The 27,323-nt window shown below is 39.3% G+C and overlaps 1 protein-coding gene across 2 annotated transcripts in view; it reads right to left on the minus strand.

Moving 5' to 3' along the window:
• Positions 1-233: 233 nt before the first annotated feature.
• Positions 234-27,323, minus strand: part of si:dkey-119f1.1 (Structural maintenance of chromosomes protein 6-like) — a 31,157-nt gene continuing 4,067 nt past the window's right edge. For both annotated transcript variants that reach the window (XM_061241713.1, XM_061241712.1), the window contains exons 4-27: positions 26,684-26,789; positions 26,221-26,357; positions 25,973-26,034; positions 25,219-25,299; positions 24,498-24,599; positions 23,945-24,064; positions 23,078-23,176; positions 22,467-22,613; positions 21,958-22,046; positions 21,335-21,499; positions 20,374-20,552; positions 19,787-19,988; positions 17,886-18,000; positions 15,173-15,333; positions 14,656-14,791; positions 12,038-12,118; positions 11,215-11,385; positions 9,381-9,518; positions 8,133-8,275; positions 5,334-5,459; positions 4,252-4,357; positions 3,770-3,922; positions 2,045-2,142; positions 234-857 (exon numbers count right to left, since the gene is read on the minus strand). In XM_061241713.1, the coding sequence (XP_061097697.1) occupies positions 749-857; positions 2,045-2,142; positions 3,770-3,922; positions 4,252-4,357; positions 5,334-5,459; positions 8,133-8,275; positions 9,381-9,518; positions 11,215-11,385; positions 12,038-12,118; positions 14,656-14,791; positions 15,173-15,333; positions 17,886-18,000; positions 19,787-19,988; positions 20,374-20,552; positions 21,335-21,499; positions 21,958-22,046; positions 22,467-22,613; positions 23,078-23,176; positions 23,945-24,064; positions 24,498-24,599; positions 25,219-25,299; positions 25,973-26,034; positions 26,221-26,357; positions 26,684-26,789 (3,026 nt within the window). In that variant the 3' untranslated portion in view covers positions 234-748. The remainder of the gene's footprint in view (positions 858-2,044; positions 2,143-3,769; positions 3,923-4,251; positions 4,358-5,333; positions 5,460-8,132; positions 8,276-9,380; positions 9,519-11,214; positions 11,386-12,037; positions 12,119-14,655; positions 14,792-15,172; positions 15,334-17,885; positions 18,001-19,786; positions 19,989-20,373; positions 20,553-21,334; positions 21,500-21,957; positions 22,047-22,466; positions 22,614-23,077; positions 23,177-23,944; positions 24,065-24,497; positions 24,600-25,218; positions 25,300-25,972; positions 26,035-26,220; positions 26,358-26,683; positions 26,790-27,323) is intronic.

Here is a 27,323-nt window from a genome sequence, read left to right on the forward strand (position 1 = left end):
ATTTAACTCCGCCTTTGAAGGAAGAAATCACTTGTCTGAGTGAATATTTCTGAAGTGAAAACGCATTTGACTCCACAGCTGCGGGTTGTGGGTTTACAGTTTCCTGATGTCTGGCATCACAATTCTCAGCCTGTTCTTGGTCTCTGTGTGAAATAGTGGAAGTGGTTTATCATTGTTTTACTGTTTTACAAGAAAGTATGGTACCTGCACTGGAATTTCATAAAAAAACAGCATTTGGCAGCAGAAAATTACGTTTATTTTAGAAAATCAAGTTGTTTACATTCAGATACAGGAAAATAAATCTGCCTTCCACATACAAAAGTTAAAAAAGTTAAGTTTCTTACTTAATTAGGACAGAAAAACACTTCTGAACTGCACATGTAATCAATAATTGTACATATTGAGCAGTAACCAACATTCATATAAATATACAATTTTAGCAGAGCCCTCCCCCCACAAGAACTACAATATTACAAAATGGAGAGAAAACGCCACCCACCAATAGCAAAGTGCTAATGAAGTCAACAGTTTCATCAGTCTAAAACAAAACAGGTGAAACTATAAATCTGATTGGTTATTAGAATACAAATACACATTTTACAGAATTCAAACTTTCCAAAAGAGAAAATCCTTCATTATCCAAGATTAATTTTTTTCATCCTTTGGCTTTGTATCACACGGGCTGTAAAATGGCAAGATCTCCTCAGTCAGGGTGCTGATTGTGTAACTGCCTGGGGCCAGCTCTACCTTATCCCTCTGCTTCCTCTTGGTTCCTCTGGCCAAACGGCAGCACAGTCTGGGTGCGGTCTGGATCGTTCAGGCGGTGAACCCGGATCAGCTTGTTGACTGGGAGAGAGCTGAGAAATAAAGGACGGAATCTGAATGGCTGTTACTGACACACACATCACTCCATGGATCACTTTATTCTCACCTAACAGTAAGAATAAAAGAGTTTCAAAGACTGGGGGGAACTTAGGGAATTAAATAAGACTCATTTTGAGGAGGTCCTGACAACACTGTTTCCTTGCATACATTTATTGCCTTGCATTCCCACATGCATAGATATTTGAATTAGTATTATTATATTTACATTCATTCATACAAAAATCCAAGAATGAAATATTTGAAAGGGCATTGTGAAAATTGGATGACAAACAAAATGTTTCCAAACATTCAAACCAAAAAATTAAATAAAACGGTACAATACCTGCATGTCAAAGAAACAATACTCGCTATGCATTTTGTTCGCCCTTGACAGTGACACACAGACACAGCTGTCCACATGGAGTGTGAACAATTGGCTGATTAAATAATCGCATGAATAAGTAGATGTAAGAAAGTAAAAATGTTCCAAATAAAGTGCTCTGTGAGTGTATATCACTAAGTATATTTATTGTTGTCATAATTTGAGGCCCCATTAGTAATTTCATTTAGTTATTTGAGTGGTTGGCTTTAATGTTTTCTGCTGGCTAATGGTAGTTTTGACTAGCATGGGCATTTTTACATGTGAGTTCATTAACATCCATTTCCCAAGTCTTGTATGTGACAGACACATGCAAACACAAATTTGTTAAACGATTATCAGCGTGTCAGTGGTCACACAAACGCAGGTTTTGTATGCAGATATTCCAAGGTTCTTAAGAATATAACAGATTTTAATGCAAAGTGGAAAACAAGTTATGACATGAGTAAATTAAAACAGAAATCGGTCCTAGGTTTTTTAAAATTATGGATTAAATTATTTTGGATCAGAGCACCAAAACTGTTTTTGTCTCATTTCATCCCGCTAATCCAACTATTTGATCCCACGTTTGGAGCAAAAATACAATTTTGATTTATTTTAAACCGTGAATGTATGGTCTACATTACAATAACTATTTCTTTATCCCCAAATTACATGTAGAGGGTTTTTTATGTTCAAACAGAATATTTAAGCCCCTCCCCCCACCTAAAATATCTACAAAAGCTGGTATCTGTACCAAAATAAAAATGATGGTATCAATCCAACACTATCTTGGAATGAACACATAAAATGCTACTATACCTCATGTTCTGAGGGGTGAGGAAAATGAACTGTCGGGAACGTTGGCCATCAGCAATCTTAAGAATCATGTCAAGGGATATTCTCCGGTTGACCATATCCTGAAACAATTAAAACCATTAGTCAATGTGTAAGGTGCTTCACATAACCCTGTCGAACGTAGGGAAAATAAATCTAAATCTAAAAATCATAAATAAATAATAAAAAATAAAAAACACCCTTTCTGTAACTCCATACATAACATCAGTGCACCTGATACTATAGGCAACAACATCTTACCACCACTGCTCACTTTGATTATGAGCAGTCTTCAATGTACAAGGGAAAGCTGGGTAAAGGAACTGAGCTGATAACCAGTTTGCAGAGGGTTAATATCCCAGGTGAGCACCATGGTGTCTACAACTGCCTGCCAGCTGTATTTGTGCCGGATCCTGGAATTCTCAGTTTTGGACTGCCCGCATTCTGAGATGCATTAGCATGGATTGGTTCTGCTCATATTTTGGTAACATTTAAGGTTTGAAAATTAATATTTGCTGAATTGGTTGCCAATTTAGAGGTGAATAACCAATACAGCCGGCAGCTCACCAGGACCACATTGAGGAATCATTGTCTTGTCATGCAGCTAGAAGTTGGGCATTCAACTGATTTGTATGCATCAAAGGGTTAAATTGAGCATTTCTGAAGTGCTTTAGAGGAGAGATTACAAAATATTGTGTATCACAAGATACCCTAAAAATATCACAATATAATTTATAGGCCATATCACCCAGCTATACCTCGAACCTATCTTTTGTTCAGATAAAGGACATGCTACTAAAGGAGACATAATTTTTTTGTACATTCAGGTTTAAGGGCAAACCATCACGTGCATCATGTGCATATTTATTCATTTTGCCCAAAAAGTATTGACATTTTGAATAAACTGGTCTGTAAGCATTCCGATAATAAGATAACCATACTGTTGTGTTTTTATTTGAAGATATCAGAGGAGGTCAGAAAGTGAGCATTTTCTGACGGAATGCCCCTCTCATTGTTTGTTTTATTTGCCACCCTCATCTGAGACCCACCCACTGAGCTTAAAATAGTGTCAACTGTTTTTTTTCACCTCTATATCCACAACCAATTCAGACCCATGATTATGCAGCAAGTACACTTTTTTGGACTTTTCACACAAACGTAAATGTTCCAAAAACCTAAGCAGGTCTCTCAATTTCAAAAATCATAAATCACACTTTTAAAATGGTGAATTAAGAAATGTCTATGACCAAAGGTCTTTTTTCATGGACAACAATCGTACAGAAATTATAAAGCAATGGGTCCCAGATTGCAGGCAGTCCAAAACTGACAGGTCTCATTCTTATATAGGTTAACATGTTCATTCAAATGAACAATTCAAATAACAATTCATTCAAATGTTAAAAAACAGTGAGGATTGATTTCTGAAAATGTCCTCCTTAAAATATCCAATAAGTTGCCTTTTTTCTTTTTTTTCACAATGTAAACAAACCTCTGCTGGGGTCGTCGTCTGGTTGCTAGAGTAACAACATGCACTGTTACTGAACTACAAATGCAAAAACGTCGTCCAACACAGTTCCGTCAGTAGACACATTGTCAACACTGAAGCATAATTCAGCATTAAGGAGGCAAGAAAGTCACAAAATCCAGAGATCTGACCATCTAAGCCCAGAGACTAGTTGTGGTATAAGAAGTACCATGCGATCATCTCACCATGTAGACATCAAACTCATCCAGACAGCGGAAGGGGGTCTCGCCGATAGCCCAGAGTGAAAGCAGGAAACACACGGTGGAAAACGATCGCTCCCCTCCTGAGAGGGATCGCATGTCTCCCAGAGCTGCTTTGTCGCCCTCTCCTGGCTTCACCTGAAATAATATGCACTGCAATTAAATTAAATTAAATTTTATTTGTATAGTGCTTTTCATAGAAGACTGTCCCAAAGACACTTTGCAGAGAAATACACAGCAAAGATAGACCTTCTGGTGCTTACAAATTAACCCCTCATACTAAACCACTGACTCTGGGTTTAAAGGAAGGGCCAGACAACCTGTGACCCGTGACTACTATCATGTACACAGGGAGTTAAACCTATTCCTGTGATTGAAAACTAGCCTGGTCAATAAATAAATAAATGCTTACATACAAAAAAAAATGACACTGAAAATTACATGACACAGTAACAGTCTGTCCTTACGGAGATGGCCAGTGTCTCTTTTTGGTGGTTGAAGGTTATTTTCCCAGTGTACCCGCGCTGACACAGCATGGAGTCAAAGTAGTACTTGCAGCGCACGGAAAGTAACCTGAGGAAAGAAGCGGTAATTAATGTGCACATAACATTTGCTTAACAGGCACTGCTGCCTGAACTGCCTTTTGGCAGTATATTTTGATAATAAAGAAAAATTGAAAATGAGATCATACAAATAATTTTAGTCAAGTAGTTCCATGTCAAAAAAGTTTAACTGCTTAATGACCTAACATGGTAAATGAATCTGAGCACCCTTGTTGCTTAAGAAAAAGTCAAGGGACACAAGGGAATTGCATTTTTCCAAACGCTGCGTCGCTGCCGGACCATCGGAATAGCCCAAAGTAGAGAAAACAAACTTCTTTTCCAACAATCCAATGAATTAATGTTTACAGAAAATATTTACTCAGTCCTGTTTTCATTCTAATACATTTGTTGTTACATAAATTATAGAAATTTATTTATAATTTGCTTATTCTCCACCCAAAACAAATCTTTCAAACGCGGGTACATTCTCGCTTACTATGACCTAACTACCGTAACTTGTTTGGGGAAGTATTTCATTCATGAGAGCCAAGACTTGTATCCTTCAGATCAGATATGGTGCTGCGTTGCTCTAGGGGCAAAGATTGAGTTGAGAATAACAGGTACGTAAAAACACTGAGTAATAATTTTATTGACGGTGTTGTTTTTAATCGTAATCGGTGTCTATGGAAATGACCCTCTGTGTGAGTGACTGTGTAAATGGTAAATGGTTGGCATTTATATAGCGCCTTTATCCAAAGCGCTGTACAACTGATGCTTGTCATTCACCCATTCATACACACACTCACACACCGACGGCGATTGGCTGCCATGCAAGGCGCCGACCAGCTCGTCAGGAGCATTTGGGGGTTAGGTGTCTTGCTCAGGGACACTTCGACAGCCCGGGCGGGGGATCGAACCGGCAACCCTCCGACTGCCAGACGACTGCTCTTACTGCCTGAGCCATGTCGCCCTGTATATTTTGTGAAGTTGCTGCACGGTCTACCTACATCCTCATGTCCTCATATGCTCGGTGTCGGTCTTTCATGATCTTGGTCAGGAGTTCGGTGAACTTCCTCAGATTCTTCACCTGCAATGCAATGTTCTTGTAGTTCTCCAGAGCCTCCTGGTACTGCCTATGATTAGAGACAGAGACAACCGTAACTACCACTTCTACTTTTCATCTAGCATTTTCCGTTGCTTCTGCTTATCTATCATTCCCATAGGTATAAGTGATGACTACCTTCATCACTGTAAAGGGTATTTCACATATAGTTATCTTAAGGGGAGGTACCACAGGCAAATAGGAAAAACAAAACTCTCCTCTAATCAAAATTACATTCTATATTTTGAATGTGGGCACAAATGCAAACCTGTTTTGTATTATGACTTATTTTTATAGGTCAAATGCCTCTCCTTAAAATGCTAGGAAGCCCTCATATTGCTGCACTTCTGTCAATGCATGTGGCCGACCTTGCTAAACTGAATGTAAAATGTTTTTTTTTTCTTTTTTTTGGGAGGATAACATTGTGCCATGTTTCCAGGATGTGTGCAAAGAAAAATGTGTCAGTTTTGCAGAGCAGGGTTTTTGGAATTATCCACAAAATAAGCTACAATGGTATCGCTGTGCATTGATGATACATTCTGTGTTGCTGAGTTCTCAACCAAAGGTTTTGTTTTCATAGCATGCATACTTTTAAAGCATAGTTGGCATCATTATTTTCCATTTCAAAGATAATACAGCATTTCTACCGAGTCTGAAACACATTTATTCAGTCAAGGAGACGCCATCAACACGGTATTTGCATATTACATCTCGCTAGGATGATCGTATGTTTTCATATGTAATGAGAAATATCCTATATCAGTCAGCTAACTAGCTAGCTAGCAAGGTAGATCACAAACTACTTTTAAAAGCCTAGCTCAGATAGTTAAGTAGCTGGCATCAACCCTGTCCCATTTCTGTGTAGCTAGTGAACTCACTTTGTTGGTGTTTATGACTTAGTGTTAGCTAACTTTAGCTAATAAACAAGCTGGCAAGATATGTTTTATGGCTAGCATGGTAGGACAACTGAGCAGCTAGCTAGATGGTAGGTAGCCATGGAAGACAAATAAATGTCAAAAAGGCTTGCCATATAGAACTGTGGTTTCACCCTTGCTTTACTGGATCAACTGAATTTGAGTCTAACACAGACTGCTTTGGCGAGTCAATTGTGTGGCAAACACAGTGTGATGGTGGCAGGCTGCAGCTAAGACACAGTCCCTTTGTTCTCATGTTCATTTCAAATTAACAACAGTTAAAACTTGGGAAATGTTAGACTGATTTATAAGTTAGTATTATGTCACCCCATGTTAAGACTATGAGCAATTCAAATTTAATACTCTCCAGCCATTAGTTATTTTTGTGAAAAAAACGTATATACATTTCTTATGCTATTATTTTAGGGTATCCATAACACAGGAATGCTGCAACGTTGCTATACCGAAATCTGTAGTTGGCGAGCCCATTGTCATTGTAGTTGACCTGCAAAATGGCCTTAAGTTTGGGTTTGTAAGAGGTGAGATACTGAGGTGAAAATGTTGCTCTTTTACATGGGAGAGTCAACCAACCCAAGCATATTACATTACATTACATTATTGGCATTTGGCAGACGCTCTTATCCAGAGCAACGTACAACAAAGTGCATACCCATAACCAGGGATAAGTTCGCTGAAAGACCCTAGAGGGAAGTACAATTTCAACTGCTACCTGTACAACAAAGATAAGGACGAGGGCATTTTTTTTTGTTTTTTTTTTAGAACAAAGAAACAAAGAAACAGAGAAAAAGTGACCAAAGTTAACTATCCAAACACTGCTTACCTAGCCAACTAAAAATACAGATACACAAAGCAAGTCACAGAGACAACAATTAAGGTTCACAGGGAGGTAGGGAGGGATGGGGAGAGGTGCTGCTTGAAGAGGTGTGTCTTCAGCTTGCGCTTGAAGGTGGGGAGAGTTTCTACAGTTCTGACCTCAACGGGGAGTTCGTTCCACCACCGTGGAGCCAGAACAGATAGTAGTCGTGAGCGTGATGTGGAGGTTCGGAGAGGGGGAGGTGCCAAGCGGCCTGTGGAGGCTGAACGAAGAGGTCTGCCAGGGGTGTAGGGTCTGATGGTTTTTTGTAGATAAGCTGGGGAAGACCCCTTAACTGCTTGGAAGGCTAGCACCAATGTTTTGAATTTGATGCGAGCCATGACAGGCAGCCAGTGGAGGGAAGTAAGCAGGGGGGTGACGTGTGAGTATTTGGGAAGGTTGAAGACCAGACGAGCTGCTGCATTCTGGATGAGTTGGAGGGGTCTGATGGCAGACACTGGGAGGCCAGCCAAGAGGGAATTGCAGTAGTCCAGGCGGGACAGAACCATCGCTTGGACCAGGAGCTGGGTCGAGTAGGGGGTGAGAAAGGGGCGGATTCTCCGTATGTTGTATAGGAAGAACCTGCATGACCGGGTCACCGCCACAATGTTCTTGGAGAGGGACAGTCTGCTGTCCATCACCACGCCGAGGTTCCTTGGGTGATATAGGGTGATACATAGGAATCCCATTGCGGAACCAATAACATGAAAGGCAGATGGTCCCCAACTCTGGCCCAATTAGTGCTGGTTTTTACTGTTACTCAGCACTTATTTTATAAATGAAAGTAGTTTCACACAGTGAACTCAACTCTCTTTGCTGGGTGTGAACTGGTCATTCAATTTCAAGTAAAAAAAAAAAAAAATGGCTCACCAGGACCAAGACTGAAGACCACTGGAGAAAAGGGTAAAAAATATACCTGATGATTTCGTCCCTGTCTCCATGCTGATTCTGCTGCGTGTTGATCTTCTGTTTGAGGCGGCTAATCTCGCTGTCCAGACTCTTGGCTGTTCTGTTTACCGCCACCGCAGGGCAGATTGCCGTGGCTCTCTCAAAGGCTACCTGTCACAGATTAAAATGAGTGAACCACTTGCACCTTCTCAAAAAAACTGTAGATCGCTCAAATGAGGCAAATGTCATATTATTATAGGGATTCCTCTGGTACCTTTCCATAATTGTCTAAAGCTACTTTTAGATCGAATTACAATAGCAGGCAAGGTGAGTAGGATGTTTCTGAGTGAAGACTATAGTCTACTTAAAAAATGTTCAATACCAAGTTCTGAGTTGCTTAAACAGATCCATCTCACATTGATCCATCTGCATAAAACTTTCCCTAATATTTTCTGTGGGAATTCCACCTTAGATTTTTGTTGTGCCATTTATTATGTCACTTATTTCATGTAAAGGTTATATCTAACTGTATAACATAACTAACTACGCAAATAATTTGCTAACAAGCTAAGAGAAATAGGAGCTCTTTAGGTGGCTTTTTAGCTACCAAACAACAGTGATCAATGACACTAACTAAAGAAAAGCAGGGTTTTTGAAAATGAATCCTTTCCCCTTCCTCGCCATTATTTGTACGAGAATTCCATCTACTGGATTGATGATAAATTCTGTGTTGCTGAGTTCTCAACCAAAGGTTTTGTTTTTATAGCATGCATGATTTTAAAGCATAGTTGCCATCATTATTTTCCATTTCAAAGATAATATTGCATTTCTGCCGAGTCTGAAACACATTTATTCAGTCAAATCCCAAGGAGATGCCATTGCCTGCAATCAACACGGTATTTACATATTACATCTTGCATATTACATATTTCATATGTAATGAGAAATATCGTATATCAGTCAGCTAACTAGCTAGCTAGCAAGGTAGATCACAAACTACTTTTAAAAGCCTAGCTAAGTTAGTTAACTAGCTGGCATCAACCCTGTCCCATTTCTGTGTAGCTAGTGAACTCACTTTGTTGGTGTTTATGACTTTGTGTTAGCTAACTTTAGCTAATAAACAACCTGGCAAGATATGTTTATGGCTAGCTTGGTAGGACAACTGAGCAGCTAGCTAGATGGTAGGTAACTACGGAAGATGAATAAATGTCAAAAAGGCTTGCCATATAGAACTGTTGTGCCACCACCAGATACCCCAACATGACTCCTGTCCTACCCTGAGCTCTTGCTCTTTGATGTCCAGGTCAGCTTTCTGCTTCTGAATCCCAACCAAATGGGCCTTGCGCTTCTCCTCATAGTGCTTTTTGTGATGTTTGCTTTTCTCCACTTCTTGGTCGCTTTTACTCAGCTCATCCTATATATGAAAAAAAAAGTTATCATGAGAAAACCTTTCACAAAATAAACCTGGAAATTAGATTCCGTTAATTGAAGATTGTTACTGGTTAGTGGCTCCAGTTCAGAACTGAGAATGTAATGTTTTGTCATGTTTCCTCAAATATACCAAAACATCATTCCTCGCCAAAACTTTTTGGAACAATATCATCAAGAACAAATTCTTAGTTGAGGAGTATTCAGGTCATGAATTTCACGATAATTTGAAGAGTTTGGTTCCAAAACGCTATAAATCCATTTTGATTAATTTGAGTAAAAATGTGTTTTCTTTACCAAGAAAGTGGTATGATGAAAACCACCATTTTCTGTTTCAAAATTTCATACAGCATCTTGAGGTTATAATAACATTAAAAATTCAAATACAGATTTTAATATTTAAAGATTTATTTTAAAAAACAGATAAACAGCAATAAATCCATGACACATTTTTTCCCAAACTGCTATAAATCCATTGCACCAATACAAAAGTTTTTTTTCAGATTGAAACTGTGCAAAATACAATTACAAACAACAAAGTAAGTTGATCTACATATGACAGCCTCTGATCTTGGAAAATACTTATCTAATATTGGGCCACTAGGCCAAAAATACAGTCAATTACATCAATAGAACTTTGCTCATGTGCGGAAAAGTGCAAAATTTCATCATGAACAAGAAGAACATGAACAACAATATCACATATATTAGACCATAACATTTCCAAAATCACATTCCCCTTACATTCAACTTCCAAAATTGCATTCATCTTAGCCATGTTACATTTAGTTGTGTAGTGTATGCTATAAATTTGCTGCATACGCTGATTTTTTAAAAATTTAAGATTAATTTGGAACACATTGCATTAATTGTGTTGTCTTGTGCATTATACAAATCATTGCATTGATAAAAACAATATTTCAGTATACAATTGTGCAACAGTAGAACTATACTGTAAGAAAGAACACTAATACATGATGATATCCCTTGTATTTCTTGTTAATCACTACTTATATTGAGAACTCTCTAGGATGCCGGCTGCATACAGGGCGCCGCCATTACTGTTTACACGAAGTGAAATGGTGCGCTGTGATTGGTTGAGTGGATCTGTTGTGTTCTGCAGAAAAGGGGGACTGGCGTTTGTCACGGTTTGGAAAAAAAGGGAGTAAACAGGACAGTGTAACATGGCGAATATCGTGTTTTCCGGAAAATTGTATATGGGCTTATCAATAGTGACGAAATACAGTACTGATTTTGGCGGTAACTAAATTTTTTTTTAAATGCCGCTTATCGCATTTTGGAACCAAACTCCTAATTTGCAGTCTAAGTTGTTTTATGGTCTTTGGGCCAAGTGGCTTCTTGTGACAAGACAGAAGTGACAAATGTGGCCAAGACAGAAAATTACATTTGCCACATTAGAGGGTTATGATTTTTTTTTTTTATTGGTTGACTGAAAAGATGGGATAAGAGTTTTGCATAATTACTTGTAAAGTAATCTTCTCATCTTTTCAACTTTAAACTGAGATCGCTGATATTTTATGTATACTGCCAACTGTTGTGGAGTTTAATACCTTGCAGTTTGAATAAACACTCTGAAGCATGTGGAGGGAAAATCAGTTCTTTACAGACACTCACACAGCGCTTGGTGCAGAAAGCACAAAACAGCATTCACACAAGCTCACCTTGATGGGGTCAGCTTCTTCTGTGACACTGCTGACGATGTCTTTGTGCTGACGGTATTTCATCTCGGCCTCCTCCAAGGCTTTCTTCAGCTTGCTCGCCTGCTGCTGGGCAACATCACACTCCCTCCGAGCAACAGCAATCTTCTCGCAGATCTCCTGCAGCTCCTCCTCCTGGCCAGAGAGGAAATTTACACCCAACCCAGATTAAAACAGTGTTTCTGCTAGAAATGTATTTTGCCAGCTCATTAGGGGGGGTACAAGCTGCACAAAGAGCAAAGGGGTAAAAGGCAAGTTTTCTACCTCCTCAATTTTCAGCTCAGCAGACACCACTGCAAAAAACTTTCTTTAATTCCTTGAACATTGATTGCTGTTCATGATGAATTCAAATCCTTTAAAAAACATTCAACACGTAAAATACCAGTACCAGTCAAAAGTTTGGCCACTTACCTTTTTCTGCTTTTTCCTATTTATGTTTTATTTTATTTTATGTTTGTAATCAAACAATTCTTAAGTGGTCAAAGTGCAGATTCTCAGCTTTTATTAAAGGGTATTTAATACTATACTATAACTCTTTGCATTTGAATGGATCTCTATGGAAATTTTGGGGTGGGACTAGATTCAGCTGTACATTATGCTGACACAGTATAATGTACTAATGGATTTAAGTTACCAAGTGTCTCTAGTGATATTGATAGGTCACAGACATCAGGAAGTCATGGTATGCAATTTAGTACCTACTTACAACCAAATTAGCACCTACATACAAATTTAATTGCAAATGAACTCATGTCCACTAGAACAGATGAGAAGAAAAAGTTCTTACAAGAGGTCTGAGGTCTTCAGACTGAGGTTCTTCCACATTCTGGAGATCACCGATTTCTCGCTGCAGTTTGCGAGATTTTTCCTGGGGAGATTGAAAGGTGCGCAGTTGATTAGCAGCAGTGACGCTCATCATCATCATGGATAGGGTTTTTCCTGAATTAAATGTCTTAGGTAGGCCACTTTAATGTTTTCTCATACCCGTAACTAAGGATGTTTATCGTTAGGATTTTATTGATACCGATACCAATACCGATACTCCTTATCGGTGCCGGTATTTATCGATACTCTTATCGATACCACGGCGTGTAATTTAGTGTATAAAATAAAGACGTTACAAGATGGTAAAAGATTCAATCATTTTTTTATTACCAGAAGGGGGGTAACACCAGCAACATCATTACTTACAGCACCTGCCATTTAAGCCCTTAGCAAGTCAACATGTGCAGTGCGAGGCGTGTCAAAAAAACGAGCAGGCAGCTCCATACAGCCTTAAAGGTAACTGTCAAAAGGTAACTTAAAATTACAAATGCTTCTCAGAATAGATTAAATAAATAAAAAAACCTAGGGAGAAGACCAAAGCCCTGGCCTACATGTTCAACCCAGCACACACATACTTGTGAACAGAACAGTGTAGGGAAGGTGCTTCTCCTGAAGCATTTAGCCCTAACAGTTTTTGTTAAGGAAAGGCAAAATATTTACTTTCTCTGGCAGCAGCCGAGATCGCTCTGGACAGAGTGACGTCACGCTATACACTCGGATAAAATGGCGCTGCGCATGTTTTAAAAAAAAAGGTAATTTAATTACTTATTATTTTTAATCCAGCTTTACTGGCAGTCTTAAACCTTTAAGGATGTATATATTGGGAATCAATCTTGTAAATTATGCCAACTTAATCTAGTATTTCACTTCCCCTTTAATGATCCATACACTCACCATGACTTGATGAAGAAGCAATGTCGGAGTCTGCCTGCACGGAGGAGGGCACGGTGTTGTAAGCGTCTGCCGGGTTGCTAACTTTAGATGCGTTGTTTAGGCAGTGAAACACGCCAAACTCCTTCAGCTTTATGCTATGGGTAGACTGCAAGTGTTTCATGATGTTGGTGGTGTTACCCCCCTTTGACGCAACTACTTTCTTGCATATATTGCATTGAGCTGAGGATTCATTGAGTTTGATGAAGTGAGCCCATACCTTGGAGCGCTTAGCTCTTACGGCCGACATATTGACTACTAGATAAAACAACGGGGCTCAGCGTCATAAACTGTCGACGACGGCAGTGTCATAATTACGCGACGGTTAGGGAGACTTAAAAAATACCGAAAACAGTATCGTTTGTCCAGAATCTTTAGCGGTACTCTGGTACCGACCAATTAGGAACCGGTACCAAAAAATACCGGCTCTTGGTACACATCCCTACCCGTAACACCCAAGCTGAAATGCATAAAAAAAATGCTAAAACAATATGAAATGGTCTGTGCATTTATTGGACAGATTTGGGTGTCCTTCCAGTAGGCAGAACATGGCAGGTGTGAAAGTTTGTTACATTTAAAATCGAGCTTCGAGTCATATTTGAATATGTACATGAATTGTCATGTCATGAACGTGAAAGAATTTTTTTTGAATTTGAAATAATTTGCGTTTCATTCCTTCTGCCACAAAATCATTTGTGTGTTTCACATGTTTAAAATAGCCAATAGGATGGAGCAGATAATTTAGTTGAAGACTTTAACACAGCTAACCGTTACCCAAGAACATTGGCGACATTGGCTCAGGCTGTAAGAGCAGTCGTCTGGCAGTCAGAGGGTTGCCGGTTCCCACCCTGGGTGTGTCGAGGTGTCCCTGAGCAAGACACCTAACCCCCAAATGCTCTTGATGACCTGGTTGGTGCCTTGCATAGCAGTCAATCACCGTTGGTGTGTGAGTGTATGAATGGGTGAACGAGAAGCATCAATTGCACAGCGCTTTGGATAAAGGCGCTATACAAATGCCAACCATTTAGCATTTACCAAGAAAATAAACTTAATCAGTAGCCTATACAAGCACTCATCTGCATTCCACACCTAAGAAAAGTAACTTGATATTAACTTCATTATTACTATAATAAATGTTTTATCATCATCAATTCTCTCCACTCCAGTGTTATATGGATAGAATGATGACAAGACATTGGGAGAGTTGGCTAGAACAATGGTTAATACTGTGTGCATAGACACCATTACGTTCAGGTTTATGATTCTTACATTTTGATGTTCAGTTAATAAACATTGTTAAATTGTTACTGTAAAAAATATTAACAAAAGTTGGAACATATTCAAACTAATATGAATTAAAATGTTATCACTAATCAATAGCCTAATCAAGGTTGTTTATTTCAAACATGCATGAGTGAAAAAGCACGTTTATGAACCGTAAGCAGAACCGGAATTCAAATCTCTTATAGGTTACCCATTTCTTGGAATTTTAGATCTGGTTAAAATTTGATCAGGTTCTAACTTGGTTCCCAACCCTAGTGCTGATTAACAAGGAAAACCAGGACTGCGGATGGGGAACTCAGCAGACACTGTTGCTCTCCTAGACTAGGGTTAGGGACCTCTGTTTAGCCATGTGGAAGAGTAACTCACCTGCGCCCTCTTGCTCTCCTGATATGCTCTCTCCAGCAGGGTTTTATTCTGTCGTATATCACCCTCCATTTCCTTAAATTGGTGCTGGAAACTTTCCACCTGAGCGGTCTGATTCGCAATCTCCTTCTGCAGGTGTCTTGGATAAAACAGGTGACAGATATTTTCGGCAAATCTTAAAACGGCTGGAATATCCTTTTCCAAATAAACTCTAAATGCACTTACACTGCCCCTTTTACTCATAGTACTCAGGTCAGAAACCTGAATGTTGGATTCATTCCAGACATGGGCAGTTCATTCAAGGGTGTAATTTTCTGGATTCATTAGGAAAGTGATATTCAGACGCTACATGTCTGTCATCAGCAGAAGAGTTGGGTACATCATAAACACTAAGTTTTTGTACTCTGTTACTGAATTTAGGAAAATACGGCCAGATATTGTGGAAATCAGTTTCTGACTGATCAGAAAAAATGATGTCTGCCCAGCTAGTGTTTGGCTCCATTTCCCCCAGTTAACACACCTGATCTCTTCCTCCACGTCCCTGCTCAGAAACTGTGCCCTCTGTTGCTCACAGGAGTAGTAGCGGTTTGCATACACCTGATCTCCATCCATTGTGAATGCCTCTCTGCAGTTTCTCGGAGGCTGTCCTTGCTGCATCACTTGACGGGCATCTCGATTGCTCTGAAAAGCAAGGCAGGATGGCGGACAGTTCCGGTTCACCCTCAGATTAGGGAACAGTATTGTAGCAAAAATGACAATAAATGTATCCAAAAAAGTTGCCCACCCATTTCTGCACTAAAAACACTGCTGGGACCAACAATTTCTGGGCAGAGAATAAAAGTTAAATGTTACTTAGGAGATGGCCTAAGATGAAGAAAAAACAATATTTTATTTTCTGATCTGAAATTTTTCATATTTCTAGTCCACATGGAACAAAAGACACAGTAGATCTGATTTCCGATGTTTCCTCACTTGTGCCACTGTGTCATGATTACTTCAACCACTATCAAGTGTAAGAGATTAATTACATACGGGTATTATTACGGGTATTATAGAAATTTCAATCTTTTATTATTTTCAGGTGAGAATATTACACAGGTCAACGTTTTTGTGCTGAAAAACTGTCTTGACATTCAGGTGAAAATGCAGCTACTTTCGTCTGGATGATGAAAGTTTCCTAGCTGACTATAATGTCATCGGGCTATATCAGGGTGAAACATGAGCTATACAGGGGACAAGCTCTTTGTTTATGTCAAAATGTCTCACAACCTAGATTCTCACCCCTGATCTCTAGATTCCAGGTTTGCTCGCTGGAATGTTTCAACTGACTCGGTGGTAGTATTTGTCATCAAGTTGACGAGTGAATCCTGCAATGGTTTTCCCACATTTGTTTCAATGTGGAATTATTTTGAGTTAAAATGCCATGTTGTGATTGACAGGTTATTGAATTACACGGTAACACTCACGCTACGCAAACACAACAACAAGTCCAACCTAAAAACAAAGCTGCTACTTCATTAACAAATTATCCTGTACAAATTCTAGATATTGCCCTCCAAGGGGGTATATCATGAAGCAGGATGACTGAGTTAGCTGGATAAGTTCACAAAGTAAAACCTGGAACCCTTCCAAACCTAGAACATGGACAAGTAAACAGCTGCTCTGGGTCAATTCTCACTTTTGGCATTTATTTTTATATTTGTTGGAATCTATTCTTCCTTCCACTCGCACAATATTTCCTGTGCCCCCAGCTGCCATACAACCCCAAGGCATAATGGATCCACCTCCATGCTTCACAGTTGGCAAGGTATTCTTCTCTAAAAACGCTTCACCCTCTTTTCTCCAAACATACCTTCTTTTTACCTCTCCAAAAGGAAACATTTTAATATCATCAGTCCAAAGCATATTGTTATAAATGGCTTCAGGCTTCTCAATGTTTTCTTGTGTATACTTCCGATGCTTAATTTTGTGTTGAGGTCATTCTTTCTGGCAACTCTACCATGTAGGCCATTGTTGTTTAAATGATGTTGTATTGTTGTCCTGTGAACAGCTAGACCTGTGATTGCTGTTGACTAGGATGTACTAATAAGGTCTAATGCGGCATAATCACTTGGGTCTGGGCCTTGGTAATAATCTTTTTAAAAAGTAACAAAGAATAATCCAAAAGGGTTCCCAAACTTTTGCATATCATTTAGAAACAGTTGCAGGAAAGTGCCATTTTTAAAGACGTGATCGAAAGCAAACCTGAACTCTAAATGGTACAGATTCATTGCAACAGACAAACCAGGGATGCCCAAATTTCTGCAACCCACTGTAAGCTTGTCAGCTAATGTTTGCTTGTTAGTCTCTAACTACTAATGTTAAGTTAAGTCTTGAAACTTGAAACTAGCAATTTGTTTGCTTAGCTTTTGCCATAGGAGACTTGCTTTGTCAAAAGATTGGCTCTGGGCTCTGTACAGCGAGTGCCAAAGTAATGTATACAAAGCTAGATCCTAGAGTGGCGCATGAAACGTAATAATGCTAGGCGACGTGTTAGAAGCTAATTTTCAAATGATCCTCTTTACCAGTAGGTAGCTGGAGTTACTCAGTGAGTAAAATGTCTAGATGCCAAGATGGTGGAAATCTAGGCTGAGAGACATTCTGGGTAGCTGACCTGACCTAACCTGAGCTAACCTGAACCCCAAGAATGTGTTACGTTGACTTCTCACAACAAAAATGTTCACCGTAACGTTGCACCGTAACAGTACTTAATTCACTTTGCATTTCTTTCAAGTCATTCTTTTAATTTACCATTGAAACGTATGATGACATTATCAAAGCACATTGTGAATGGAGGCCCAAATGAGATAATCAGCCTTGCTGTCAGTTTCCTCATTTTATATGATTTTATCAGTTACACTGAAAAAAAATCTACTATTTTTTACATTTACATTACATTAAAGGCATTTAGCAGACGCTCTGATCCAGAGCCATGTACAATGGAGTGCAAATCAAACCCAGGGACAAGTACGTTCAGGACCCGAGAGGAAAGTACAGTTCCGAGTCCAAGCATGATCATATAGATACAGATTGAACCCTTGAAGAGGACATCAACACAACAATTCGCATACCACAGTTGGCAGCGAGAATCACCCGAGTACTACAGTAACTACACATAAGTGCTACAATAACCTATGGCATGCACAGGGCTAACCATGGTACTGATTTCTTGCTATATGGGAAGCGCCATGTACCTTAATTAGCAAAATAGTTTCAATCCCTCTCATATCAATCAGGCAGTTGGCCACCACTGGATCTTCGATTTCTAGAGCCTGGAGTACAGTGGGATATTCTGGATGTTTGACAGCTCTGGAGAGAAGCAAAAAATATATGAATAAAAATGGATTAACAGTGGTGGGTTATAACAGAGATACTTACATTAGAGATCAGCAGGAGTTCATAGAATGGATGATGCCATAACACCATGTAACGCTAACAAAGCATTTTATAACATCACTTGCATGTTCCGGCTCAGGTAACCCAGAGAAAATGAGATACCGTGTGTTGCAGACGGTCGGTCTTCTGTTGTGTTGTGTCTTGCCTTTTGTTGTTGTTTCAGTCTCTGAAGTCCTTATCTGGGTTTAAGTAGCACCCTTAATATGTCCAACTCACTTTTTTTTCCCCGACAATTTGACAAATTTCTGCAAGCATTACAGCTGGCACATTACCTATCTCTAATTAAAGTATCTCTGTTTATAATGTGCAATTCTACTTCACAGAACACCCTAGAAATCCATTATTGTTCTGAGGGCTACCATCACATTGTCTCACTTATGAGACAAATGAAATGGCAAAATTCTAATGTGAAATACACACTGCATGGGTTTTAATCTGCGACAGATTAATGACAAACATGCATTCCCTATAAAATAACATAAGGACCTATGTGGATCATTTATCAAAAATATATTTACTGTTAACCCCTGAAGAATCAATCTTTTTCCTGAACACAAGCTTGAAAATTACATACCTAAAATAAAATGGTTACTATTCTTGAACCCTCTTGACTACAGGCATAATTGTGGTGTATTGCTGAAACAAAGTTACAGAAGCTCAAACACAGTGGAAGTATTTTTCTAAAAGTTTTTCTGTTTTTGAATGGATACAGATTATTGTGGCAGTGCCTTGCGTGCTTAGAAACACAATGGAGCCACAGCCAAAATCCCCTGATGACAATATCGCCAAAAATGCATTGCTTTTTCTAAGCTATGTCTAGGCAGTTTTCCAAAAAGGAAATTTGGAGACTCCAAAAGGACACACAACTGATATTACGGGTCTTATGATGTGTAAAATACTGTATTTTGCATACTAAAGTATAAAACATCGGTCACCCTCTCCCCGATCTCTCCCTCGCCTTGTTCTGTCCTCAGACAGCAACAGGTTGAGAAGATTGCAAAAAATACAGTACAATAATCCCCATAATAATATCTTGTATACTAATATACTGATTTAGGTCCAGTATACTGAATAATAATTAAATATTTTCAAAGTATCCCTTACATGGTTAACCATTTTTAAAATGTTTATTAAAAAGTTGATGATTTGTCACATCCGTACTGTTGTCTCCACAAAAGAGGGCATTTTCAGTGACCCCATTATATACTGAAGAGCATCTAAATACATTCCCAAAATATAATTATATAGCCTGTGAAATTGTGGAATGTGTTTGACTTGTTGATGGGGGTTGGGTATTTTATTATTAGTGAAACATATACAATATAAGCTAGCAATGGCTACGATGGTTCCCCATTAAGAACATTGAAAGACACAGGATTGTTTTCTCCTTCCCTGGCTCCCCCTACTTGCCTATGACATGTTACTCATTACATCAGTGCCAGCAGAAAGATGTAGATATGCAAGCTTATCTCAGTTGTTTGAAATATACAACACCAACTAGTGGACAACTGAAATCATTATGTTGTAATTAAGGATGCGAGAGGTGCAATGCAATGTGACCCAAAATAAAATGAACTTTTTTGTTAAGCTTGATAAAGGTGAATCGATGAATCGTTAACAGCCCTAATTCTCTGAAAATGGCACATTCCTAGACTCAAACACAGGTTGTGGTATTGGAAAGGAGAGCAATGTGTCGTACTTCCCACTGATGTTGTACAAGGAGTCGGAGAATTCACTAACGATGATTTGAGGTCTCTTAAGGTTGTTGTAATGTCGGGACATGAGGCCCTGCAGGGTCTTCTCATCCTTGTAGTTATCGCAGCAGAAGGCCATCATTAGCGCCTTTAGACAGCTCTCCACTGCCACGGCCAGCGCAGGGTCATTCAGGCGGATGCAGTAGCCTGAAAAACAGGGCCCCGAAAAATAAAAAACTGTCTGTCAAATACAGACCTAGCACACAAAACTGTTCAAGGGACATTCAGTGACATGCATTAGCCAGAGAAATGGGCAGCATATTTATCCAAATCATCTGCAGTAGCCAAACCAAAAAGGCAAGACCTACTAGTATACTCATAACTTAACTTATTAAGCTGCAAATGACCCAGCAAAACTAAATTTATATTTATTAATTTAGTTATTGGGGATAATGCAATTTAACTCGGAGATGCACAAGGCTAATTTCCAACCTATGGAACACACCGATGCACCAACTGGCCCACAGCACACTGACAGATGCAAGGAGTGTCACACCACCGGCGGCTGAACAGCCTCTATATCTGGACTTACCCAATGGTCCAACGGGCTTCTTCCTGAAATGGCCCTTCCTGAAGGCCTCATCGATAGCAGCCAGCAGGTTGGGCATCTGCTCTCCGAAGCGCTTGATTCTGTCAGTCCTGCTAGCCTCCAGGCCTCTCAAAGCTCGCCGTTTGATGTCCGTGTCCTTCAACAGTTCCTTCTTTTCCAGTCTGGACCAATGGGGATGGGAGAAGTTTCAGCTAACTTGCCCACCAAAATAGGGACACACAGAATACCTGGCTGTATGTGTTTTAGAGCTCACCAGCATTAATTTGCAGACACTACAAGGGCTGTTCTTCGCTCCAAATTTCATAATCCAAACAAGATAACCAATTGTTAAACAGCTGTTATTGGCTTGTTGGGTTGCCAATGTTAATACCTTATACGACATTAAAGCCAGCAAGGAACTTTTGGAGTGTTTTTCAGCACTGGTTGCATCAGATAGTCTTCTCGCTTTCCCCAGAACCATATAACAGCCTTTGCAACAAGGCTAGTAGGTTATGGTCTTTCCATTGCAGGAAACACTGAATATGCTAGATAATGTGTTAGAATTTTGTCAGGACAATCATCATAATAGCTAACTAGGACATTTAGAATTCTTTCCATGTTCAGGGCTTGTAGACTCATCAGCATTTAAGGAAAAAACATTCCTTTTTTTAACTTGTCAGATAAACATTGCTACTGCCGTGTATAAGTTTCCTGTCACACACCGTGCAGAAGCAACAACCAGCGTCACAGAGTTTCTTGCACCAAGTGTTAAGCGGTTGCCCGTCAACACCATTTTCTTCAACCCAAGCCTATCTCCACTCAATTCACTCCCCTCTCAATTAGATTTGTGTCATCCTGAGTTTCAACACACAAGTAATTTTTCTGTCTGTAATTATTTTGCAATTGCACTTGATCCAGATGCATGTAATCAGTGACCGCACTTTTAAGACAGGAGAACACTCACTCAATTCTGTTCTGCGCCTCCTGGCATCTGGCCACCACTTGCTGGAACTGGTTGATTTGCTGGTTGAGTGTGGAGTCCTGGTGGCTCAGATCCTCCAGCTCGGCCTGCAGCCTGCAGATCCTCCCCATCCGCTCCGTGGTGTCAGCATCCCTGGACTGGCTGATACTGCGGGGAGCAAAGCCTTCTTCATCACACAGGCTAGAGCAGGGCAGGGGGAAACTCCTGGCTTCTTCAAAGTCGGACCAGGGACAGCCTTTCCACAAAGTCAGGCCCGACTTTAAACATGGTACTAATGTTCTATTAACATCGTCATTACTAGTTGGTTAGGACTCATCTAGGACATCGGAGGAGGATATATTCTTGACATCTAAGTGCGTAGCATTACCTATAGCTTCGGCATAAACAAGACCACTTTCCCCCATTTGAATCTTAAGAATGTGTTGGGAAAGAAAACCGTCAAGAATGAGCTGTGGATATGTTGCGGATCTGGAGAGGGGCAAACTTTCTGGTACAGCTTCTTTCCGTGATGATGAACGAAAAGTTATTGTTAAAAATAAGCGGAGAGTTGAAAATGCTGGGCTGTACCTGTAGGGCAACAGTTCCCACTATCAGCAGTACTGTACCTGTGCTTCAGTTCATCGATCCGCTTTGTAAGCTGCTCTTTGTCCTTCTCCAGGTCTCTCAGATTGGTCTTGATGCGATGGCAACTGGCCTACAAGATTCAAGTCAAATATTTAATCCAAGTTGGCTCATCTACCAGTGTAAAAGGACATCATCGGGAAAAAACGCTCACAGCCATTGGGCAAAACAATAAAAATACTAATATCATTCAGCAACATAGGCGAATCGGGAAAACGTGCTTACCTCCAAACAAAATGACATTTTATATTTTATATATCACTTTGTTGTACGTCGCTCTGGATAAGAGCGTCTGCCAAATGCCAATAATGTAATATAATGTAATATTTTGAATGTGGACACAAATGCAAACATTCTGACTATTATGAGTATTTGTTCTGAGCATTAAAAAAAAAAAGTGAATTTTTCAGCATCAACAGACAATTCTGTCCTGCAGTCACCTCTGAATTACTGGGTAAAAGAAAAGCAGACTGGAGTACATTATTGTCTTTACCTCAGCTGCTTTGCACGCTTTGCTGCACTCTTGGGCCTGGCTCTTTAACTGAGCGCACTGTGGCTGCAGCTGCTGCACACGCTGAGAGATGCTCTCCAGCTTGTCATGGATCTGCTTGTACATTTTCTCTGCCTCCACCACTTTACCCTGTGGGACAGAACGGTTAGAGTGTGTGAGTGTCTGATTCATTAACAGAACAAGCACAGGTTTAAATCAGACAAACGGCACAAAAGCTTGCGCATGGAATGAATTACGTAGCCAGCTAATTCCAATCGAAAAGCAAGAGTCTTAACCCAAGAATATCTCATTCATGTGGTGTAAGTTCTGTAACTTCGGTTTACTAATATTTGGAGAGAGGGTTACCTTTCAGAAGAGACCAGTATTATGCCTGTAGTCAAAAGGGTTCAAGAATAGTAACCATTTTATTTTGGGCATATCATTTTTAAGCTTGTGTCAAAAAAATGGTACTTAAAAGGTTAACCTGTGGACCAGAGACATCACAGCATGTCAAACATGGCACAGATCCAAGAGAGCAGTCTGAGCATGTCCACTTCTGTCTGTACTACAGACGGGTCACAGTGTGACCCTAGGAGCCATGTGCAAAACCTTACCTTCCACTCCTCTACTTTTTGTTCATATTTGATTGTGCCCTTCTCTTCAACAACAATTCGCTCCCTCAATGGTCTAACTTCTTTTTCCATTTCAGCGACCTTCAGAATAAAGACGTGAAAGACAACAAAATTCTATCAATAAAGGATTTCATATTACTCCGCGCAGCAATTCCCAAATGGAGTTTCAAAGGGGGCTGTTAGGCCAGATGGTGGTCGTTGTTGGGAGTGTTGAGATTTAGACATTTAGGAACCTCAACTGCCATGAGCGCTGATAAACTTTTTGTGAAGTTCTGCGTCTGCCCTCTACTATGCATTAAAGCAAAAACTTTATGGACCTACAAATCATCAGTGACGGGAAGAAACAAGTACTAGAATGAATGAGGTCACAATGGCTTAATTGATTATTAGCTTACCAGCAAAAAGTGCTTTGACAAAACTGCTAGGTATGACATTGCCTGCCAAAATACTGTCGCGCCAGTTACCATATCTGGGAGACATGGAATATTTAAATGTGCATTATAGAAATGTCTACTCCAATAATAAAGACAGTTCCACACTTTTGTGGAGGGAAAGGTATGGTAAATTTGCTTGTTTTTGGTAAACTCGCTGTTGTTCGAAGCAAGATTAGTCTAATAAAAATAAAGCCTGTCTTAGGCAAACGCAACCATTCCCCGCTGTAACACAACTTTCTATCTCAAACTTGCTGTTAGAGTGGAATCCCACTCAATATTTGAATAAGTAGAGAAAAGTCCCACTTTTCCCTGTTCTGTCTCAAATGTTTTCACCAATTATGCAGCCAATACTGTCTTACTGTAGATACATATGAGAAAAGATAGATACACTGAACAGCAAGGCACAATGCCCTACCAAAGCCCATGCCATCTGGTGTTGGAGCGCCTCTAGTTTGGAATGCATCTCATCCAGGGATGCCAGACTTTTATACTTGTCTTTTTTTTCCAGATACTTGTGTTTCAAATCTTCCAAGCACTGAAATACAGAATTCAGAACATGTCTATTATTATGAAATGCCCAACCTGCCAGACCCCACCAGAACAAGCAAGAGGCAGACAGACTACTAAAAAGATAAATAGTTAACTGCTGGAAAATGATCAATTATCTGTCTTTCCACCATTTGTTTATATATACAATGCGCTCCATAATGTTTGGGACAAAGACAAGTTATGGCTTGATTTGCCTCTGATTTGGGGGACTATGCATACTGCTATAATTTCTTCAACCAAAAAACCTAAAAATTCCCTTTTTTTAAATCAGCACTCAAACTAAGAACTGGTTGTGAATTGGTTGTATTAAAGACAGAAATAGATAAAAATATCAAATTTTTTAATGGTTTCATTCAACAAATTACACTCTTAGGTAATACAGTAAAATAAAGTTTCTAGGAAAAGGAAAAAGCAAGTACCTCTTCATGCTTCTCAATATTATTCTTGGTGGCAGCCTTTGTCGTCATAATGTAGGTGTAATCGTCTTTCATTTGCTCCAGCTGCGTTGCTTTCATGAAAAACTACACACACAAAAAACGAATTAAAGGGCTTAATTATATGAACTACATAAACATGGAATATTTCCAAAAAGAGAGAATTCCATTCCTTCCATTCCATTTCATTCATTCACATGCATTCCATTAATTTCCTATCGGATCAAACAGAACCTTGAATCAAACTTTCAAATGAGGCTTTGCAGATCAAATATGAAGCAATGGCAATGCTTATATCTCAACTCAAATGTTTTCATAAACGTACTGTTTCATAAACGGATTGTTTAGGAGGAATTGGATAAAGTAATTGAATCCCATTGGCCATCTATCCAAGGGAACCCACCGACAATACTGTATATATTGCATTTAATGGACTTGTTCATTTAGGGGTTTTCTGAAGTTCGAAGTGTTCATTGAATACAGTGTGGTATACTCATACAAGCCCTTCATATGAAAAAAGTATGAATAAGAATATAAAAATTATCTTGCACGAGCCGCACAATATTTCCAAAAAGGGAAAAACGGGGACACAATCAGATACTGCCAGCAGTTTGTTATTTTATGTGCCAATGTTATAACTGCCATGTCATGATATTACTCATAACATGGCCAAACAAATCATTGTATCAATCAAGACTATACTCACCTTGTATTTATCTCCTTCCCCTTTAGAGTGCAAAAAATGCTTGCTCATTTCTTGAGTCAATATGGAAACCGGGTTATCCACCTGTGTATGCAAGTAATGAATTACTGAGAATGATAAGGAATTAGTCGGTCACTCTCCACTCAAAAGCAGTAAGAATTCTAGGCTATTTTTACAGGCTGATTCCCTCATTGCATTACCTTACAACGTAACTTTGTTGTGAAGTCAATAGGTTATCATAACCATTATCAGGGCGTATGAGGCATCATAGAGGATGATGCCCCCTCTGTTCTTAATGTCCTTGTTCTCACATGGTATTTGGGAGTTCCATAATGTGATTATAATGTTAATAATGTGATATCCTTCTGGCAAAATGAAATTAGGTTTTTTCCATTGCTCAGAAAGTATTTTTTGTGTTTTTGCAGTTGTGTGTGGCTTGGATCAGGTTGCCAATGAAGGCACCTGCAGGCTGCAGATAAAAATTTTATATTACTGAAATTCAGGAAAGCATCTCCCCATCACTTTCATTTAATATTGAAGACACAAACATGTACAATAACATCCAAGGGCCCCATTGGACAGTTAAGACAAACTGAATTTGACCTACAGTATTGACTTCGCCAACTAATCAGTTGTCAGCATAACCAATGTAATCAACGCACTGATGGATAAATATAGTCTTCCTCATTGTACCTCGAGTACCCCAATGCAGAACACACCCGATTACAAACACCAGCCAGTAATAAAGCCATCATACCTGAATGTTGAAATGATCAAGAATTGAAACAAGCTCCTCCTTTTTTGTGGACACAAGCTGACCTACAATTCAAAACAGACTTTCAGGGCTGTTCTCATTTTGGTTATTCAAAAAGATGTTTTAAGCATCTGTACAATATACATGAAACCATAACCCATATGAATAACAAAGCCTTTATATTGAATATTGATATCAGGCCTTTGTTAGTTTGTTAGTATTGCCCTTGCCAGAACAACAGCAGAAATTACCCGTTTTGCTTTTAAGCTTGTATGTTCTCAACCCTTCACTGGAAATCCTCAGATCCACAATAATGGATGGTCCAAACACCTCAAACTTATAAGCCTCCCGCCCTTGGTTGCGCAATGTGATGGACACATCTGCTGAGCTGTTTACACAGAAAAGCAGAAATCAGAAGGCAACCTCTTCATCAGTGGCAAGAATGTGAAGGGTTGAAATCAACAATGAAGTTATATTACAGGCTTGGCCAAAACATTTAATTCAGACTCATTTCACGCCCTTACAATGTGCTAGCAAAAGGTCAATTCCAGATTCCATAAGTTCCAGATTCTTTCATATAAATATAAAGTGCTCTGCGGTATCTGCAACAGCTAACTAACCCAGCATTTACTTTCAGTCAAGGCACATTGGCCAAACCGCTAGCTGATAAAAATGTGAATGTCATCACAAAAAGTGAGAGCACAGTTGAGTTACCTTTCCCCTTCCTTCACAAATCCTTTAACAGAGATACCCCTGTTTGTTGTTGTTGCTTTTCCACCCAGTCCAACGATGAGGGCTGTAAGGATTGCGCTCTTTCCACCTGGTATGCAAAGATAGCAGATTAAAATCCCAAACAGGACACTGCCACTATGATTTTAAGAAGGTAATCCTGAATTGATTCAATAAAATATTAAGCAGCACATATGGTTAATAAATGAAATGTGTTATGGTATCAAATCAATGTGAGAATGGACCAATCACAAGGGATGGTCAAGGTGACAAATGCAGGAATTACAAAAAAATACAGTGGTGGTCAAAAAGCCCTTTACAATTAATATCAATGTGAACAGAAGCAAACTTGACCTCTGAATGGTACAACGTTACACAAGACATTTCTTCACATTTTAAAGCAAAGTTACTTTTTTTTGTTTCAAAATAATTTTTTAAAAACATTGTGCAAAAGTTAGGGAACCCTGTCAGTCAGCACTTTATAACTCCTCTCTGAGAAAATATAACAGCTTTTAAATGCTTCCTGTAGCCAGCTAAGAGTCTTTCAATTCTCGCTTTTTGCATTTTCCTTCATTTTCCTAGGCAGAACACCACTAATTAATTTGATTTTGATTTGATTTTTATT

The sequence above is a fragment of the Conger conger genome, chromosome 5 (assembly GCF_963514075.1).
Source record: "Conger conger chromosome 5, fConCon1.1, whole genome shotgun sequence".
Taxonomy (NCBI): Eukaryota; Metazoa; Chordata; class Actinopteri; order Anguilliformes; family Congridae; genus Conger; species Conger conger.